The sequence below is a fragment of the Thermobia domestica genome, chromosome 13 (genome assembly GCF_964235325.1).
Source record: "Thermobia domestica chromosome 13, izTheDome1.hap1.1, whole genome shotgun sequence".
Lineage (NCBI taxonomy): Eukaryota > Metazoa > Arthropoda > Insecta > Zygentoma > Lepismatidae > Thermobia > Thermobia domestica.
The window spans coordinates 80,681,015-80,701,997 of NC_137466.1; the positions used below are offsets into that span (position 1 = coordinate 80,681,015).

At 35.5% G+C, this 20,983-nt stretch overlaps 1 protein-coding gene across 1 annotated transcript in view; it reads right to left on the reverse strand.

The window, feature by feature from the left end:
- The window catches only part of LOC145667652 (uncharacterized), a 388,129-nt gene that overhangs the window by 76,660 nt on the left and 290,486 nt on the right, over nucleotides 1–20,983 (reverse strand). The window contains exon 8 of the mRNA XM_081735111.1: nucleotides 15,011–15,103. Coding sequence (XP_081591237.1) covers nucleotides 15,011–15,103 — 93 coding nt within the window. The remainder of the gene's footprint in view (nucleotides 1–15,010; nucleotides 15,104–20,983) is intronic.

Sequence of the window (20,983 nt, forward strand, 5' to 3'; positions counted from 1 at the left end):
CGTAAATCCGTCACTGCCTCTATCACTGTACCACCGCAACGACTAATAGTTTGTGTGTTCTATTAATAGTTAAATGACAGTATTTCTCAATAGCAAGAAAGCTCTTGAGACTGTAAACAAGATATAACGTTCTAAGATTTTCATCTTATAAGCTACTCACAACCTATTAATTTTGTAAAATATTGAGTGAATTATAATTATTTCCTTTTTTGTCATAAACATAGTATTTACTATATTCCTCTGCATTTAATTAAAAATTCATTTATTCTCAGTTATGTTGTATTGTTAAGTTGGAAGTATTAGGAATTTATTATTGCTAGAAAAAGCACTGCTAGTACAAAATTACAATGCAACATACATTTTTAGTTTTCTCGTACTATTTAACAAATAGGAACTCTGCAAAGTAATTTTCAGCATAGGCGGTCATAGCTTTTGCAAGGACTAGGGCAAGGAAGCTCCGCGGGTTCCTTCGTCGGTTGAATAACTCAATATCAAAAATGAAAATGTCAACGACAGAACATTGCCCGTCAATATATCGACAAACAAATATAGCCTAGAATATTATTCTCGATTTCAGCGGTGACTGTTTACAAATCACAATATTATAAAGAGCTACTCAACAAGCGATATCTCATATACAATCAAGAATAATGGAGTGTAATACTTGGTTTTTAAAAATACCTTTTCTTGAGTTTTTGCTTTTCTTTGCCATGAAATTTATAACTTCGTTTTCAATATAAGTTATAAACAAAGCAAAGCAAAAGAAAAAAGCTAAAATTTGCCGCCCTACATGGCTCGCTAGTTTCCCCATATGAACGAGCAATTTTTGTTCATGAGTTGTGTTCTGAAGGTGATTGCTTAGATAACTGTAACCGGATTGATTATTTTGGAGTTTTCTTAACTTCAGAATTTAATTGAATGCCGCATAGCCTGTTCTACATAAATGTTCTTAAAAATCTAGTAGTACTCAAAAGCGGAGCCGGCCGATTGCCCGCTTAGCCTTATGGACAGGCCGCTACTGATTTTCGGAATTATAAGGGTTGGAAAACTTTAAGCATGTATTTCTCATTTTCAAAACATTGTTGGTTAGACCGCTATTACATCTGTGTACACAGTTACAAAGTACCAAAAACTGTCGTTGTAATACGAGGAGCAAAGAAAATTAACAATATATTTTTTAAGAAATTTCCCACAAATACGTTATTTTAGCAGCATAACGATCTTTATCCAAGTTTTTTGATATCTCCTAAATAGTTTGAAATATTAAACTGCCGTAAACGTCATTATAAACTTTACATGTGATTTGGTATGATATTGATATAAGCAAGATTTCGATATAAAACTTCTGAAACAAATCAAAATTTCAATGCCTTGTATTTCTAATAAATAGAAATAAAGTAACACCATTATCATGATCATAGTACTAGGCACTTAGATACTATTGTCACTATCGTTTTCACAGTTTTGTTAGATGCCTAAAATATTTCTATATTTGTGATTGTTTGTGACACTATAGCATGTTTACCTTGTATTATTAACTAATAATTGTGCCATGCCATTTTAAGTTTCCGTTCAACATGTGAATTTGAAATACGTAATAAATTTGGACGTAGTAGACGAAAAAGTGCAATTTTGTGTTAGGTTGGTAACAGTGTCCGATGATATTGCATAGTGTCTAAAAATGTGGCCCTGACAATATTTACATCGTATAAAATTCGAACGTTTCATAGTCTGTTAGTTTACAAGTTACAAAGGCGTTCCAAGATAAGTGGTCCACCCAAAAGACTGATTCCCAGGGAGGGGAAAGCAAAAGACAGATACACAACCATGGTCATGAATACACAGCTACACACTCACTTTGCTGCACACATGCGCATACATCATACAAACCAATAATTATTTACGCCCAAATCCTTAAATTCTTATTAACTACAGTAATTAAGTATACAATAGTATGCAGATTAGTATATTTAGACATACATTTTCAAGAACTCCACGAAACTCCAGAAAGGCAACTTTTCCCGTTTGCCGCCGCGACGGGCAGACGTGGTCCCACTAATTTGTCTCAAAACAAAATGTCTGTGATCATATTTGGCATTAACAAAAATATGTCTTTTGTGTAACTGAGGTAGTCAAGAGTACTACGATCTTGAGTAGGTGGTTAAATTGAATACATTTGTCCATAGGCGCCAACTTTGGGGGGGCAGGGCACTTTTGGCCCCCCCAATATTTAAAGGTGGGGTCCTCGCCCCTCAATATAATCCAGTTGAGGAAGAATTTGCAAAGAGGAGCAAGAATTTCTATCGTAAATTACTTCGTGCCTTTAAATCAATATTAGGAACAGCCTTCTTATTCGATAAAAACACCGTTTTCAAATCGGCGTTTAACCCTTTTAAGATTTCCACTTTTTGAGGTAAATTTTAGACTTTCACTCAAACAGCTACTGTTTCCTTACTATTATCGTAGGATCGTGGTTCATACCTCGTTTTTCTCAGGATAGATCATACTTTCCAACGGCAGCACTCTCTTGTTCGTAGTATTCACCAGAAACAAGAAAATTGAAAAAAAAAAGATTTTTCGAAAAAAAAATCGAAATTTTTGTACCTCTCTGGCCCGGGTCTGGGTTCGCATAGGGATCTGAATCTTTATAAAAAATACCTTGTTATGTACATAATACGTGCGTAAAAATTCGTTCTTGTATCTTGAAAACAGAGGTCGGAAGAAATTTTGAAAGTCTGAAGGTGACCCATCTTTTCATATATGTATATAAATATATATACGTAGGTATAAAATATTTTTTTAAAAATGTACTTCGTCATTCCTATTTAGCCTAGAGTCATGGTTCAAACACCAATTTCCGTATTAAGCCCTTTCCAGCAGTATCACTCACATGTTCGTATCATACACCTGAACCAGATAATTAGGGAAAAACTCGGAAATATTTTTGCAAATCCAATTAAAACATTTTGCCCCTCTGGCCTAGGCCTGGGTTAACGTAGGGATCTGATTTTTTTTCTAAAAATACATTGTTATGTACATAATACGTGTGCAAAATTCCAATCTTGTATCTTAAAAACAAAGGGCAGAAAAATTGTTGAAAATCTGAATTTAGGCTCTCTCTTTATACACACAGACATACGTATATACTTATTATAAAAATTTACTGCGTCATTACTATTTAGCCTAGAGTCATGCCTTAAACGTTATTTTCTTTAGTATAACAAGCCGTTTCCAACGGTGCTACACACATGTACGTATCGTATTCCTGAACCGGAAAAGTCGGGAAAACTGAAATTTTTCTAAAAAAAATCCGCCCCTCGGAACATTTGCGCCCCTCGTGCCCGGACTCGGCTTCACGTAGAGATCTCAGAAAAAGATTAGAAATATTCAAAGGTACATGCAATTCCAAGCTGATATCGTGAAAACTAAAGGCGTGAAAAGTTTTTGAAGTTTGCCTTAAGAAAAAGTAAAAAGTCACACCCTTCCGCCCCCACTTGGCGCAGCCAAGTTCACCATCCGGTTCCAAAACGCATCTGGGGTGTTCTTTGGTCCATCATTGACTAATAAAAAAAACGGCTTAAGTACCCGTTATAGAACCTAAATAAAAGGTCAAAGACAATAGTACGCTATGGTAACAAAAGTTACCAAAAATCCTAAAAGGGTTAATAGATCACTGAAGCTTCAACCAACACTATGGTAACACTGATATGTGAAGTGAAGATCAATGTGGTACAGTGAAGTTTCCAGAATTTAAACTTGAATTTGTTTTAATGCATTTACACAAATTTGTCTTAGGTCATGAGTTTAGCAGTGGAGCGGATGCAGCAGACCGAGATCTGGAGATAAGAGGGCCTTTATCCAGCAGTTGGTAGAAAACGGCTGAATATGATTATATATTTATTCATTGTTTGGGCCCCCCAATATTTTCTTCAAGTCGGCGCCTATGCATTTGTCAATAGCCTGAACAAAGTTCTCTCTGTATTTAGGTGGTTGCCCTTTCTCCGTAAGAGTACTCAAAGTACTGATCTAGAAACGCTGAAGGAATTTGTTTTTGGTTGTTAATAATGATATATATGAAAGACTTGTTGTAAATTATGGCGACATTAACAAAGAGGGATTATAAATGCTTTCCTGAGTCCACAGGTAGGCACATATACTGCTAACTTAGGAAAACAAAATTATATCTAAGTTAGACATAAAATCGACTTACGGATGATAGTAGTCTTTCACAACTCCAGGTAGATCACTCAGACATAAATGCCTCCAAATGGGGTTTATAAATGGTGGATTTATTTTAAGTAGTTTAATACAAAAAGTGTTCAAGGGTAGAATATTTTGATATATATTACGATGATCTCCTAGCCTACAAGGATGACATAGAAAAACATAAGGAAATCCTTGAGCAGGTATTGGAGAGGCAAAGACAATGGATATTACTATATCCCCGAAAGGATTAATCTTGTCCAAACAAAAATTAAATATTTGGGAGTTCAGTTTTAACCTTTAACCTGGCAAGTAATCCCTACGTTCCTTTGAGGAGTCCCTCGCAGGCAACTTGCGGAGGTTTGAAACATACACTTTTTAATCAAGCAGGTATGATTTCGAGTGTCATGTTCTAAACCATACTCTCTACATTGCATTGTTTTTGAATTACAGCCCTCTGAAGTTCATTTTTCCATTCTTTCGGCACATTATATCGCCGAAACTATCCCTCACTGACCAAAGTTCCAGAGGACTTCTTTGCTGGTTTACGTGTCGGGAATCAGCTCCCGAAGTTTGTTCAAATGGTATCTTACCACCTTGTATATATATATATACAGAGACGTACGCAGGAGGTGGGTCCTGGGAGTCCGGACACTCCCCGAAATCCGGACTGTTTTGTAAATTTAGTCTAATTTTAGGGGCAATTTTACAATTTTTAATATAATTTAGCCTTAAGTTGTGTTTGAACCCCCTCGAAAAACTTTGGACCCCTCCCGAAATAAATTCCTGCGTACGTCCCTGCATATATATTTGGGTGGGTGCATGAGGCTTTGGCCCATATTCTACACTAACAATTACCGTGCAAGACCGAGAGTTGGGCTTTATACATATTGATCTAAGGGGCCATAATTCTGTTCTCTATTACTAACAAATCAGAAACCCACAAGGCTTTATTTTTTAACGCAATCTGTTTCTTTCAACCACCTGTTTGATATCTGACTGGGACTGCTAGCTAACTTAACCTGCCTAATCATTATTCTTGGTTCAATTCGAACTCTATTTGAAAATTACACTACATATACGGTAGAGTAATAGCTTTAATTTATCTGTTAACTAGCCTACCAGGCCAAACATGTTTGACAAGATTGCACCCATAGAATAATCATAAAGTAAGAGGTTTCAGCTGCTCTTCCCGCTGAAACTGTGGAGACCGTGGCGCCACCACTCAAGGAAGTTGGATACCACGAACTACTAAAAGCAAGAACGAATCAAATCATTCAGAGCGCGTAAGTCTGATAGAATTAGCCAGATATACAGCAGACGATGCAGTTAGTTACAACTAGCCGCCAGTGTCGCAGGATCACTGTCGTTGCATTGTGGGGAAAAATAATTTCCATTAGTTATATAGGAAGTGGTTTATCACAGTAATCAGTGGTTGTACGTGTCTTCAATCAGCATTGTTTATACCGAAAAAACCTTATTTGAATTGTTGCACATGAATTATGATGTAGGTGTGGGACTTTTATGTTCACATTTATTAACTGTAGTTAGAGGTTTCAATATACGAGTTTTTTTTATATATTGGGGACATCAATTATAGTCTAAAATGAATGAACGCTGCATTCTTTGCTTAGAAAATAACGATCAGTTATGATTTATCCATTCCAATTACATTAAGAAAAAATGTATTGGTAATTATAAGCTAAGCGAGCTTACGAGGCATCTAATAGCACTTTGTGAAACTAATCCAAAATGGCAAATATCTTACTAAGGGGAGCTTTTATCCGATTAGGTAGACACTTCGTATTTCCTCATTTACCTATCGTCGCCTGGAAATGTGTTTTACAAAAGACGAGCATTTGTTTTTCGAAGAAATATTTGAAAGACGAATCTTCATTCGGTGAGGAAGAAGGTAGCCGTAAATATGTTTTCCTACAGTTAAGACAGGTAAATCTCTTATTCGTACCCAAAATTGGAATATATAAATATGAATGGTAGATCTTTAGCAGAGAGTGTTTAGAAGTATACGTAAAAAATACAAAATTTACAGGAGAAATGGAAGATGCACGTACTTAGACTTTACATAACCTAACCAAATCTAACCTAACTTAAACTAACCTGAAGTAACCTCAACTAGCCCAATATTAATAGAAATGTGCGAAACTCTATCATTTTTCCGTAAATTATGCTGGACTCCTACATTAACATAATCTAACATAAACTGATCTAACCTAACCTAAACTAACCTAATGTGAACAGAAACTACGGAAATTGTAACATTTTTTATGAAAAAATAGCTGGACCTGTTCTGTTAAACATTGTCCATATGGATAATGGAAAAAATATAAGTATGTTGTTCTCAAAAAAGAAATTTAAAATTTCATTCCTTTTAGCTACTTTTAAAATAGTGAAACAACAGTGCTTATCGAATTCTTCTAACTTAATGTAAATTTTCGAACTCTTTTCGTTTTTATGTATCTCAATAATACGTATACTAACATATGGTATAGTTGCCTATAAGGGGATGTTGCAATGCAATTTCAATGGTAAGCAATTTAAGACATTTTGAGGCCATTTCACGACGATTTTGAGGCACTGATACGACTAACCAGATATGTCTTTACTCGTGGGTGTTGACACTGATGTCTTCCATCATTCTGCAAAATTTAGACAATATCATTTTGCTAGTTTCTGAGTTAACATTGAAATAAAGTGAACAAGAACTGTCAAAAATACTACGCCACTGCCCATTTTATTTATTGCGTGAGAGGACGTTTTCATGAAAATGAATTTTTGATCTTTTTTTTGTGCAGAGAATACGTGCAAATATATAACGCCAATATTTATGTCTATCTAAACTGGAATTTGCTAACTTTTGAATCAGGAGGATACAATTACCAACGCTGAGTTCATACAGGACTTATGTATAACTCCTAACAGGAATCAAACTTGAACAAAGGTCGTGTATACAAACTATTTGGCTACAGGTAAGCATTAATAAACATTTTAAGAGTGTAAAGCTACAATTGAATTCCAATTTAGCGTTTGAACTGGGACTATCAAATATATGAACCTTTTGTGATAAAAACTTTAGCCCTAGTAATACCAAGACAGTATACGAAATGACAATTATCGAAGAGATGCATTTTATATCTATTAGTAATAATATAGTTTATAGATATTTAGATAAAAATTAAATGAAATATTTGAGTTTAACGTCCCACGATTATGTCCTTTAGGCTAAGGAAAACGGATGATGAAGGCAAGTGAATGTTAATGGAAGAATTGGTGGAATGAGAATGTGGAAGTAAATGGGAATACCCTAAGAAAGCCAATGGACACCATGTTGTCGTCCACAAACTTACTTGGTCGGAAATAGAACCAAGGACCCCATACACCAGAGGTAAGCACTCTACCACAGAATCATCGTGCTCTATATATATCTATATTGCTCAGTCATTTCGAAAAGGTAAATTGTAACATTTGTCAGAACAACTTCCAAACTTATACAGGAAATTCATGTTCATATTTTGAAACTAGAGTTGGGCATGAGCAGAGATTCGAGAAATTCTTTTAGGAACATATATTTTTCTACATTTTGCCGAGATATCACTTTCCTCGTAACACATTTTCGAGACAAGTCAGCCTCAACTGTCTCGTGAGTATTCCTACAGAACTGAGCTGCCTTTGACTTTCAAAATAGTTATTTGCAGGAAACCCATTTATTGTGCGCTCATAAATAGTGAAGTTTTCTTATGTAACTGTTTCGGAAAATATGCCCTAAACATGATTAATAAACGTCAATTCAAGAAATGCAAAACTGAAACTTAATTGCCTTAATAAAGAAATATCTGCAGTGGATTAAATAAACATAAAAGACAGTGAAACGTGAAATTAGGAAATATTAATCCAGGATTTCACTATATATTCTAAAAGTGTCATCTTTCACACTCAAAATGAGGCAAGAGAATTATTCGGAAAGGTTATTTACAAATCTTAATAGTATATCTCCATTCGTAAAGCAGACCACTTACGACGTAGCTATAAAGGAATATGTAGTTATGTCGCATAGTGCGGAATACCGGATAGAATGGTACTGCAGAAATGGTAAGCATGAGAACACTGGAAATGTGCCTCGTACTTGTAGTACGAGTGGTAAGGACTGCCAAAAATATTACACCACTGTTCATTTTATTTATTGCGTGAGAGGACGTTTTCATAAAAATAAATTTTTGATTTGATTTTTTCCAGAGAAAACGTGAGAAGTACGCGGAAACTTGTAAAGTTTTGTTGTATAATCTTGCTATAGAATTAAAACTTACATATCAAAGATCAATATCATATCCACCAGAAAAAAAGTATAGTCTTTGTCATCCTGCATCAGGATTCATGCATTGACATTGTTTTGAAATAAGTATGATGTAGTATGGTTTTTCGCCCAACAGATGTCGACATTGTCTGTTAAAATTATGCTGTAATACGGTTTTTCACTCAACAGATTTCGTTACTGTTAGCACTGTTAGTGAGATAAGAAAATAACAGAAGCGCGCTTGACGATCGAGCAGCCTAACTACGTTTTGAAGTTTTTTTTATCAGGTTTGGGAATGCCATCGAAGTGTAACGTCAGTGGAGAGGAGAGTTTGGTACTGAACCAACACACCTAACAATCATACGCATTGTTGACAAATTTGAGGCGCATGGTACAATTTACGATATTCACAAAGGAAGATCGGGAAGAACGCCTACAAGTTCTGTTCGTCGGCTCTCCTGTTAGAAAACTTTGAAACGTCACCACAGAAATCTGTTACGCAATGTGCACGGGAGGTGAGAGTTAGTACTACAAATGTGCGAAGAATTTCGAAAAACGCTAAGTGGAAATGTTTCTGGCGATTACGGCATGACATTAATGATGACGATCCCGATCGTCGAATGCAATTTTGTAAATGGTACTAGCAAATGGTAACTTACAATGAACTAAATTCACCTCTCCACTGACGCTGCACTTTGATGGTATTTCCAAATTTGATAAATAAAACTTCAAAACGCACTTACGCTGCTCAAACGTTAAGCGTGCTCCCGCCATTTTCTTATCTCACTAACTGTGCTGACAGTACCGACATCTGTTGAGCGAAAAATCGTACTACAACATAATTTTAACTGAAAACGATTGACAATGTCGACATCTATTGGGCGAAAAACCATACTACAACATTGTCAATCCCAGTATTCTGATATAGGATGACAAAGAGTGTATACATTTTTTCTGGTGGACTCTGTATTATTGTTTCCTGTAAAATCAAGTTATGTTCAACAAACAGGAGAAAAGGGAGTACCGCACAGTCGTTGTGGGATAATTCCGCATGGTTTCACCCATGAAGTTGGTCATTTAATTAATACATACAAGTTTAAAAATATAAAAGAATTTGAAAATTTGTCTTAAAAATCAACTCTAAATACCATTTTATGAAAAGTCATTTCAAATGCCAAAACGTTATTCATCTGTAGTTTGGTGCAATAAATAAAAAATTAAAAAATAATGCATAATCCAATTATTATCTTTCATCACCGTGTAGCGTTTCCAAAGATAGCAAAGTGCAGTCATACCTATGGCTTGAAATTAAAATGAAACTTTTCTTCTCTAGATAAGAGATAAATGGCACTTAGATCTCTCTTTCTTCTTTCTTTCCTACTTAGAAACACATCTTTCCAAGTGTAGCTGATTCTAAGGACATAGATGAACTGTTGTTTGATGATAATGAACTACACTGCAATTGATACTACTTGTCCTTTCTGACAGCTCGTTGCGCGCATGTGGTACTTAATGCTGTGTTGCCAGCTTTTGCGTCGGGTATTCAAATACGAAATTATTTACTGCAAGTAAATCTCAGTTTTATAAAATTAAATTACACAAAAGAGAATTAAAAAGAATGCTCTCAGTAACCAGCAGGTCCACTACTCAAGTTGATACTCGACTAAAACAATGTGCATTTGTTTATATTCAAATTGGCAACGTGCGGAAAGGGTGGAATGTTTACCATTGCAGAGCGAGAGAAATGAGCCATATAATTGGCTGTACGTGCTGTTGTCATAGAAACAGTTCTTCTTGCCTGATTGTTCTGACCACGTGCAGGAAGGAAAAAACAGGGGAAAGCAACTGCCAGAAAGGACAAGTTGTATCAAATTGGCTGCAGATGGTGCTGATATATCAAGTTCTGGGGTTATCGTAGAGTGGTTGCAATTAATCCCGCGCACAATAATGCAGTGGTTGGAGGTGGCCAGAAAATTATACGTGTAACTTCTTTACGAAATACATAGATCAGTGGCGTATTTACGATTTTGTTTCGGGAGGGGCTTTGCTGACTTTCGGGAGGGGCTTTGGCTGGAAATGTGAAAATTCTGCAAGATATTTCATTTACTTTACTATACTAAATAAGATTTTGGGGGGGGCTTAAGCCCGGAAGCCACCCCCCTAAATACGCCACTATAGATTGTAGTGAATTGTCTAATTATTACCTGCATGATTGGCTTAAGTGGAAATAGGTTTCTTGATATGATGAATCCCCACAATACATTTTGATTTCCATATTTTAGTTTCAAGTAACTTCTAGTTATAAGAATATATGTTTGTTTCAATACAATGTCAATTTGTGACCTATTTATTGGCATGGCATTACCCATCAGTTGCGCGGTATTACCTGTATATAAGGTCAATTCCGCGCAATGCATAACCTTCGATTTTTTCATTATTATTTTTATCTTAATATAGTTACCGCCATGGGCGGCGATTAGGGGGGGCAAAGGGGGGCAGTTGCCCCCGCACTTTTTTAAGTAACCAATTAATGTATATAGTTTCATTTGGAAATATAACGATTTTGTATGTGTTACTGATTAATAGGAAAAAATGCTGCCATATAATATTTGCTGTTGCGTGAATACGTATTGGTTGTCTTCCCGAGGAGTAAAGAAAGCTACAGTAATTGCGTTTTAATCGCCACAGAAAATAACCCCAAAAAATAACCTATTGGAGCACAATTTCAGCATACTTTCATTTCTTCTTACAAGGGCTCGATATGTTAGTGAGCCGCTTTGAAGCTAATCGAAAGAACATTATGCAAAAAAGTAGGGCCTATTTCACAAGTTATTCTTTAATTGCACAAAAATTGACAGTTCCTAAAATGTCTTTTCTTCTTTCTAAAGTAAGGAATATCGATTAAAAAGAGCGTGATAAGAAACAACTTCTACCTTTTCCATTGTTTTGTAGTGTAATATACGAGTGAAGTGTTGTGTTTAAGGATGTACGAGTGTATATACAATAAAATTTAGTAAATTGAACATAATTCTAGGTTTTAAGTTTATTTTGTATAACTGAAGTGTGGATTGTAAGTATTGTTGTGTTTTGATGTGTTCCAAGAAAGTGAAATCTGCACCTAATGGCAACGAACATATTTCAAGAAGTTGCAAAAGCAAATATTTCTTTAAATGTCGTAGCATATGCTTGTAGTATTTACTGTCTTTCATTTTCTAAGAGTAATAACATACATTTAATATCATGTTTGGAATTAAATATTAAGTTTTTCATTAATCCTCAGTTTCAATATAACTTTTGCAAAACAAGCATCATTATTCATTAATATGATTAATATTATCCTTTCTATTTATTTGTTTTGCAAATTTATTAAATAATCTGATCACACAATTTTCCAGACAGAATTTTAAGATGTTCATGAGCAAGGAATCAAATCTCTTCTTACACTTTCGTTGTTTAAGAGTACAAAGGGCTAATATCTACTTGCGTTGTTCTTCTCAATTTACTTAATAAACTATTATATACGATATACGGTATTTTAACTGAAAATATAGTATCCTATTAGTTATACAACCTTTTGTCAAACAAAATGTTAGAAACAACCAGGAAAACTAACATTTATATAAAATATTCAGATCATGTCTTGCCCCCTCACTTTTAACGTCCAACCGCCGCCACTGGTTACCGCACAAAATTTTTCTGCAATCTTTGTACAAACAAAAGGGATAGCGTGATATGTGATGAAAATTTTAACTTCATACTTAATAACACTGATTACCCTGATGAACCACTTCCTATATAACTAATGGAAATTAATTTTTTTCCCACAATGCAACAAAAGCGATTCTGCGACACTACTGGCTAGAGTTGTAACTAATTGCATCGTCTGCTACTGTCAGTAGCTAAATGTATCATTGGCTAATTCTATCCGACTCAGGTGCTCTGGATGATTTGATTCATTCTTGGTTTTAGTAGTTCGTGGTACCCAACTTCCTTGAGTAGTGGCGCCACGGTCTCTACAGTTTCAACGGGAAGAGTAGCTGAAACCTCTTATACTATATAATTACTCGGCTTGTGTATAGCCCGCTCCCCCCAGTTCTTTGTCATCGGAACTGGAAGAGTCACTACTACTACTACTACTACTACTACTACTACTGCTAATACTGCTACTACTACTACTAATACTACTACTACTTATATCGAGAACAGAACCCAACCAACCCCTGCGGAGCTTCTAACCCGTTCCTACTACTACTACTACTACTACCACCATTGCTACTAAGTACAACAACAACTACTACTACCGCTACTGCTACTACTACTACTTATATTAAAGCTTCCTTACCACAAAATTTACAACTTAAATCTTTATAACATGCGATTTCGATTTATTATGAACTAATATGAAACGTTAGAATCACTATGATTCGTTAAAAATCACTGGGGGGAGCGGGCTATACTTAATCCAATTACTCTATGTTTAATAAAGTGGCTTCACAATTTTCTGTCATACACCGTAGATGCACGCTTTTCTTTCACTTTAACTACATTTCATATAACTTTTTCTTTGAAGTGCAATTTCAATCCCATCTGAAGATGGGCTGGTAACTCATTCCATGGGGCCTTGAGTATTCATTTATTGGTAGTTTTATTGGGGGATGGGTAGCAGGATTTATTTATTGATGTGTTTAGCTGGGTACAAAACAAAACAACACAAAACAAAATTAAGAAAAATGCATCTTACAACAAGCAATGAAATGCTGAAGTGGTGAAAAATTAGCAGCAGCAAATTATTCCACTCGTAAAATAAAATAGACTACAATACTTACTTGTTAGTGGCACTAAAACTAACCTTATTTACGATTACACTAGTTGCCTTCCTCGAGTCTTCGGCCTGTTATCACTATAAGGTAAAATCATGCTTAAAGCTATACTCGTTTGCGTTTGACGAATTTATTATTATTGTATTATTATTGAGTTTACTCCTTAACTATCCCGAACTCTATACGTGATTATTTAAAGTCTTTCTTATATACAGTAATGTTGATTTTAATCATTGAGTTAATTAATGATAACACAGTCATCGCTGGCAAGGAGAGCTGCAATAGCGCAAAGTAGTGACATCTATTAGCGTAATTGTTCATTACTAGGAATTACCGTGACACACAGTATGAAGAACTTACGAAGGAGGACCCACAAATAACAGGAATTTCCTGAGAAAAAACATAGGCTTATTATTTTTTAAATACAACTTTCTTTCAGATACAACCTCAATCACCCTCAAAGTACCCTCCATTAATACTAGTCCACTTGTCCAAAAGTTCATTCCATTGTTGAAAGCACCTTACAAATCCGGCTTCTTTGATACCTGCTAGCGCCGTCGTGATATTGCGTGTGACTTCGCCGACATCGGGAAAACGCTTGTCTTTCAAGTCCCTTTCCATTCGACTGAACAGGAACCAGAAGCCACATCTGTCGAATAAGACGCGTAGGTCAATGTAGTCATTTGCGTTGAGGTCAAAAACCGTCAAATGTACGACAGGCTTCCATGCGACGATCCCTTTGCTCTTCGGTGAGAAGTCTGGGCACAAAAGTAGCAGCCACTCGTCGCATTTCCAAATCGTCGTGCAAAATGCGCTAAATGGAGCTCCAAGGAAATCCATCCAAGTCTTCGAGATGGTTGATGTTCTGGGTCAGTCTTCACTGATGAGATCGCGGATTTCGACGATGTTGTCCTCAGTTCACACACTTGAAGGGTGACTGAAACGGGGCTGGTCTTCGATCGTCATTTCAACCTTTTTAAACTAAGCAAACCATTCGTACACTTGTGTTCTTTGTAAACTGTTTGTATCGTAACAGTTTCTGCTGCATTCTTCCCGAATAAAAAAAAAAAGCCGCAATTTGTTCGTGAGGACCTGCCGTTTCTAAGTGTCACAAGTTCATTACAAACACACATACACAGCACTGCCAGAGAAGCCACACACGCGTCGTTGTCGGTTGACGCCACTTGGTATATTGACTTAGGAGAGGCCCTCTCACAGCGCCCGATCGGTACAACCTCGTACTACAAATATATGATTCACAGGAGACGATTTCAGTTATTTTGGGGCCCTTCCTGGTAGATGTTTGCTGTTCTGTATTAGAATTAGTTGCTGATAATAAGAGATTACGTGATCGATTCATAGATTTTTCTTTTTAAACATATCTGTATCACCAGCGAAATTTGTGTGGATGATGTTAATAATAATAATAATAATAATAATAATAATAATAATAATAATAATAATAATAATAATAATAATAATAATAATAATAATAATAACTTTAATGTGTTACAAGACTAGTAGAAGTACTAATATAAAATATATAATCCATTTGCTTGTTTTAACAATTTATAGTAATGAATAGGTGAAAACAGTTGTGGTGAAGGCTCGAAATAGGTTTATCAATTCATGTTTATATACTATCACACTTAGCTAAGAATTTAATAAATTGACTTACGTGCACACCGTGGTTGCACAAATCCTGCAGGACATGAACAAACTCCAGGTTTGATGCATATACCACCATTTTCACACGGAGGATCACACACAGCTGCAAAAGGAGAGAAAAATTCATATTTCAATCCAAGTTTCCTTGGTGTTATGTTCGACAACAATTTAATTTAAAAATACAATCAGAACATATTAAATGTTTATTGTTGACAGAACAATCTTAAACGTTTTGAATGAGTTAGGATCAACTTTAATTAAGAAGTCAGGCGGCCCAAGAAGCAAACACTATTTAATACAACGAATAAGCCTAGCAATACAGAGAGGAAATGCAGTCAGCATTTTAAAATCCTTCCCATCAGCACAAGAGCTGGATGAAATTTTTTACTTAAAATAAGTAGCATAAACATGGTGATGGACAGCGATTTGCTTTCTAAGTTTATTTAGTAAATCCGTTCTATTTCCCTTTATATTTCTTCGCTGGGATGATATTCTTATTTCAATTTTTTATCACTAATTCCGAAAAGATTTGCCTAAGATATTGAACTTAGACGGACTTCTTTCTTTTTAAAAAATTTATAGTGCTAAACTGTGGTCTCCAGTTCCTGTTCTGTGTTCTGGTAACATTGAATGTGTTTGTCGTTGTCGAAAATGGAGTGCTAGGTGTAGAAGTGTGTGATGAAATAGATATTTTTTTTTTACGTTTAAAAATTTAAAAAAAAAAATTGTATAGATTTAATGTTATGGAGATATTTCTGCCAGCTAACATCTGATTAAGATAACGTTATTTAAAATATTTTACAAGAACATAAATTTTATTATCAAATCCAAAATAGCATATCAAGTTTCTATGTGGATGTAATATGAAACAACAACAGTATATGAAATTACATCTTAAACGTTATTATATTTATGGTTTCACACTATAAATGTTCGTTTCGCAGTATTAAGTCTACCATCTACGAGTAACTAAATGTTCTGGAACAGTATGCTTTCCGTATCACCTAGTTCATCGAACGTCCTTATTCTTTGAGATATCTTATGAACATGTAAATCTTTTCTCACCTTCTTTTCCATCTCCAACCACTTCACCTTAAGTACACGACTCAAAGTTTACAGTATAAACATCTATTTCTACTGGAAACTATGAAAGCTTATTCATCAAATCCTCTTCAGACTACTAACTTCTCTATGTTTTTCTTCCTATACAGTACACCGTTTCACCTAGAAAGTCTAACTTTTCCCATTCCGTGGACTTTTAATTCCTCTACTTAACGGGGCAGATACTAAAAATAATACAAAAGTCTAACCCTTTTTCTTTTGTCTATTTTTCGTAAGTGAAAAGAGATAATGGAATGTAACTTACCACAATAATAGATAATGTTATTCTACACCCGAAAATAGACAGCGACTAGAAAAATGAACTTAAATGGTAATTGATTCCTTTCAAGTTGTCTTGGTTCCTTGTTGAATACTTTTTAAATGGTATTTGTATCCATTTTGTAATAAACAGTACAAAATAAATATAATTCCCCGATATTTGAATTAACAATGTTATTAAACTTTATTTACATAAATTAATAGAATTTTTTTGTACTACTTACAGGCACGTAGCCAGGATTTCGTAATGGGAAGGGGTCCGTGATATGAAATATTGTAGTTATCATACAGGGGCTCGATTAATCAACTATTTTACTGGCAACATATATTGGTTTGTTAGGACAATAAAATGAGGATATGTTAGTAAGTCTTTGGAAAAGATTTTACAATAACTACGTTCTTTCCTCTGTATTCAAATATAATAATTTTTCTTTCATTATGACATTCTATTATAAAAAGTACATATCCAATAATGTCTCGCAAAATATTTTACAATATCTGCGTTCTTTCTCGGATGAATCAAATGTTAACAGAACTTTCTTTCCATGTAACTTTTTGTTTTATTATTCCGTCAACTACTGTCTATTCCAAATGACAAGTTAAAGAAGCAGTAGAAAAGTGTTTATGAAATAACATGTTTACTGGTGCAGAGAAGCAATGGCGAATACTTGTGATAAAAATGTCTACATTACTGCGGAACGGCACTATGTTTTTGAAAGCTGGCTAGTAGCAGAAATTCTGAGAATTCTGTAACTTTTCTAGAAATTTCAAATTCCTGATATTTCCAGGATATCCCGCTCATTCGATGTCATGTATTGCAAACAATTCGGCAAATGCGTTCCTCGTAAGGCTGGAGTGGAGAGGAAACAATGAGGACACAAAGAGTAACCAAACGCTTGTTATAGCTTTCTAACACTGATTCATATTTTTATCGTTTCTTTCTGTTTCATCCTTCCTTATCTTTTTAATTTCTGGTTTCGAAGAGGGGGTTTGGCAGGGCCGTGCTGGGACACTGATGAGGGAGGTGGACAAGTCTACTAAAAGGGCGCCCATACATTCGAATATATATATATATATATATATATATATATATATATATATATATATATATATATATATATAGAGAGAGAGAGAGAGAGAGAGAGAGAGAGAGATGGGTGCCATTTTATATCAAAATCACCAACATTTGTTTTAGTATTAACGTAAATAGCTAACCTCGAATCGAAATCCTCTTTACTACAGAAAAACTTTTTAGTTCCTGTAATAACACTTCTGTCATATAAAAAGAAGCTAAATGTATCAACAACTTAATATAGCACGCCTATGGACGCAGGAGGCTCATTGCCGCGTTTACAAAAGCTCTCCATTGATTTCTGTCCTTAGAAAACTGAACCCAGTTTCTACTTTATATTTCAATCTCTGCGAGAACCATTTTAATATTGTCCTCCCATCTGCGCCTCGGTCTTCCTAACGGTCATTTTCCTATTTGGATTTCCAGTTACAACTTCGAAAGCGTTTGTAATTTCTTCCATTCTGGCTACATAAACTGACCATTTGAGCCTCCTAGACTTGATGACCCTAACAATGTTTGGTAAACGATATAAAATTATGCAGTTCCTCGTTATGAAGTTTCCGTCTTTCCCCATTCCCGTTCCCTTTGGAGTTCGAATATTGCTTTAAGAATCTTGTTTTCAAATACTTTCAGTCTGCGATTTTCCCTCAGAGTCAGTGACCATGTTTCGCAACCATACAGCACCACGGACATGATTATCGTTTTATATTTTGAGCTACAAATTCCTCAACAGAATTAGCGACAACAAAAGATTTTTAACTGAATAATAGCACGAAATCCCTGCTTTCAGTTGACATCAATTTTTTTTAGTGATTATAGTTTTGGTGTGTTAATAATGATCCTAGATATTTGAAAGTATCCACTTTGACGAAAGAAAATATTATTTGGTATTTGAACATCCATAAAATGCAGTATTACGATCCCGACAAACTTCCATTTATTTAGTTTTCTCTGCATTTACTTTTAAGCCTATATCCCTGCAAGCGTTAATTAAGATTTCTGCATTCCTTTCTATTCCTTTCTATTGTTCTATCATTCCCTATTAAATTTACATCATCAGCATACGCCATAACCTGGTAAATACAATTCAGCTCTAGTACCTGATTGCTGTCTTTGATTTTCCTTATAGTGTTCTCCAGACAAAGTTAAATAATTATGACGACAACGCATCTCCTTGTTTCAGGTCATTTTACGTCCCGTTCAGCAGCGAGGCTATATGAGACGTGGACCTACTGATTAACGTGGAATCCGAACCACATGAGCTCCCGCCGGGAATCGAACCCGGGTCTCCCACGCCAAAGGCGCGTACGCTAACCGCTTAGCCACGGAGGAGCTCATTTCCAGAATCGATTCAACCTTCTACCAATAAGTTTCAACATGTACTTCTATCCCTTTTACGTCCACCGTAAGTGGTGCATATCTATGACTTTTGGTTTCAACATTGATCACAATTCATAGTGGGCACAAAAACCGTTTTTTCGGTTTCGGGATTTTAGGGAAACTGTAACCGGGTTTTGAAAATTTTAATAAAACCGCTTTTCATCGAAACCGGTTATTGGTTTCCCCCAAAGCCGGTTCGGTTTTTCGCCGAATCCGGTTTCGGTTTTCTCCAAAACCTGTTCGGTTTTTCACCGAAACCTGTTATCGGTTTTCTTCAAAACCAGTTCCGGTTTTTTTAAAAACTGGTTTCATTTCTGACCAGAATAGTGTTTCGTTGTTGTTCGGAAACCTATTCCGTTTCCACAGAAATATTTTTGTTTTCCCAACCAGTTTTCACTAGAGGAAACCGAAACCGGTTTCGGCGAAAAAACCGAAATGTCGGTTTTTCTGATTTCGGTTTTTCTAGAAACTAGTGCAAAATGGTAATAGATAGCGAGAAACTGTTTCAATGTTGGTTTTGGACTGTAAGAATAAGTTACATATCAGAAATATTGTATTTCCCGTTTTAATATTAATCTCCAATAAGCAAAAAAGATAGGAGATAACAATTAATGGCTTTCTGGTATGGATTCAGCGTCTGAAGAATGAATTTTGTCTATACTTTTACCCTCTTTTTAAACCGAAAACGTTGAAGATTAGTATTTCCGATTTAAACACTGATCGTTATAGTGAGAAATGGTAATACAGTGAAAAACTCTCTAAAGCGGACAGCCGTGGGGAACTAAAAATTGTCCGCTATGGAGAGATGTCCGCCTTCAAGCGGTTTCACTATTTTGTTATGTAAATTAGTGAGCAAGGTAATATACAATTAGAAAAAAAAATTGCATGAATCACGTTTTACGAATATTACATGCATTATCCTCTGTCATTCAATACTCTATGTTCGAAGCACAACATGGAAATAACATGTTATAGTTCTCTGCACTTTAAACTTATCAGTACTTCCTTTGTTTTCAGTGTGGCGCTTTAATTTGTGGGGTAATTGCAGTACTGAAGTGTCCTTTTTGAGACAATATACATATCTGAGGGCAAAAAATACTAAACTTGTCTTCTGGTTGGTTAGAGACTCCAACGGGACAGTACCATAACGTGTCATCCCTAACAGCGGGCAACTTTCAATCACTTTTGTGTCTAAAACAGCTTGGGTGGGAGTGGGATGCAAGCAAAGGACATAAGAGTGTTGTTAATCAGAGACGCTTCGTCTGGGTTGCTAAGCAGACAGTTGAGAGGGCAAAATGTTGTCACAATGCTTCCTTGGTGACATATGTATGAATTACTAAAAATGTATTTTTACTACACTTTTCAACTTATTTCTAGAGAAAGTGTCCGTAATACGGAGGTAAATAATACCTATAAAAGACAGAAAAGACTGTCCGTGTCCGTACTAGAGAGTGTCCGCTTTAGAGAGGTTTGCCAATATCTTTTTCCTATTACAGTGTTTGGGGATTACAAAATATGTCCGTTAAGGGAGGTGTCCACTTTATAGAGGTGTCCGTTAGTAGAGGTTTCAATGTAGTGAGAAATGGTAATAGTGAGAAGCAGGTTTCTGATATGGATTCAATACTACTGTAACCGAAAATGGTAGAAATCTATCATTACTTCTGGTCCTAATATTGATTTTCATAGATCGAAAACGGTAATACGAAGCGACAAGCGTTTATTTTATATGGATTTTATATCCAAAGAATAGATTTTATCTTAGTATTATTCTACTGAAACCGGAAGTAGTAAGATCTAATAAAGCTTCCGGTTTCAATATTGATTTCTATATACTAATAGTTGTAAGAGATAACGAGGAACTGTGTTTTAGTATGAATTCAGCGTCAGATGACACAGATTCCATCTGTCACATTATTCCTCTATTGCAGCCGGAAGGTATGGATCTGCTACTTCCAGTTTTAACTAGTGGTGGGCACAAAAACCGGTTTTTCGGTTTTCGGTTTTTAGAAAAACCGAAACCGGTTTCTGAAAATTTTCAAAAAACCGGTTTCGGTATTTCACCGAAACCGGTTTCGGTTTTCTTCAAAACCGGTTCGGTTTTTCGCCGAAACCGGTTATCGGTTTCTCCAAAACCGGTTCGGTTTTTTAGCT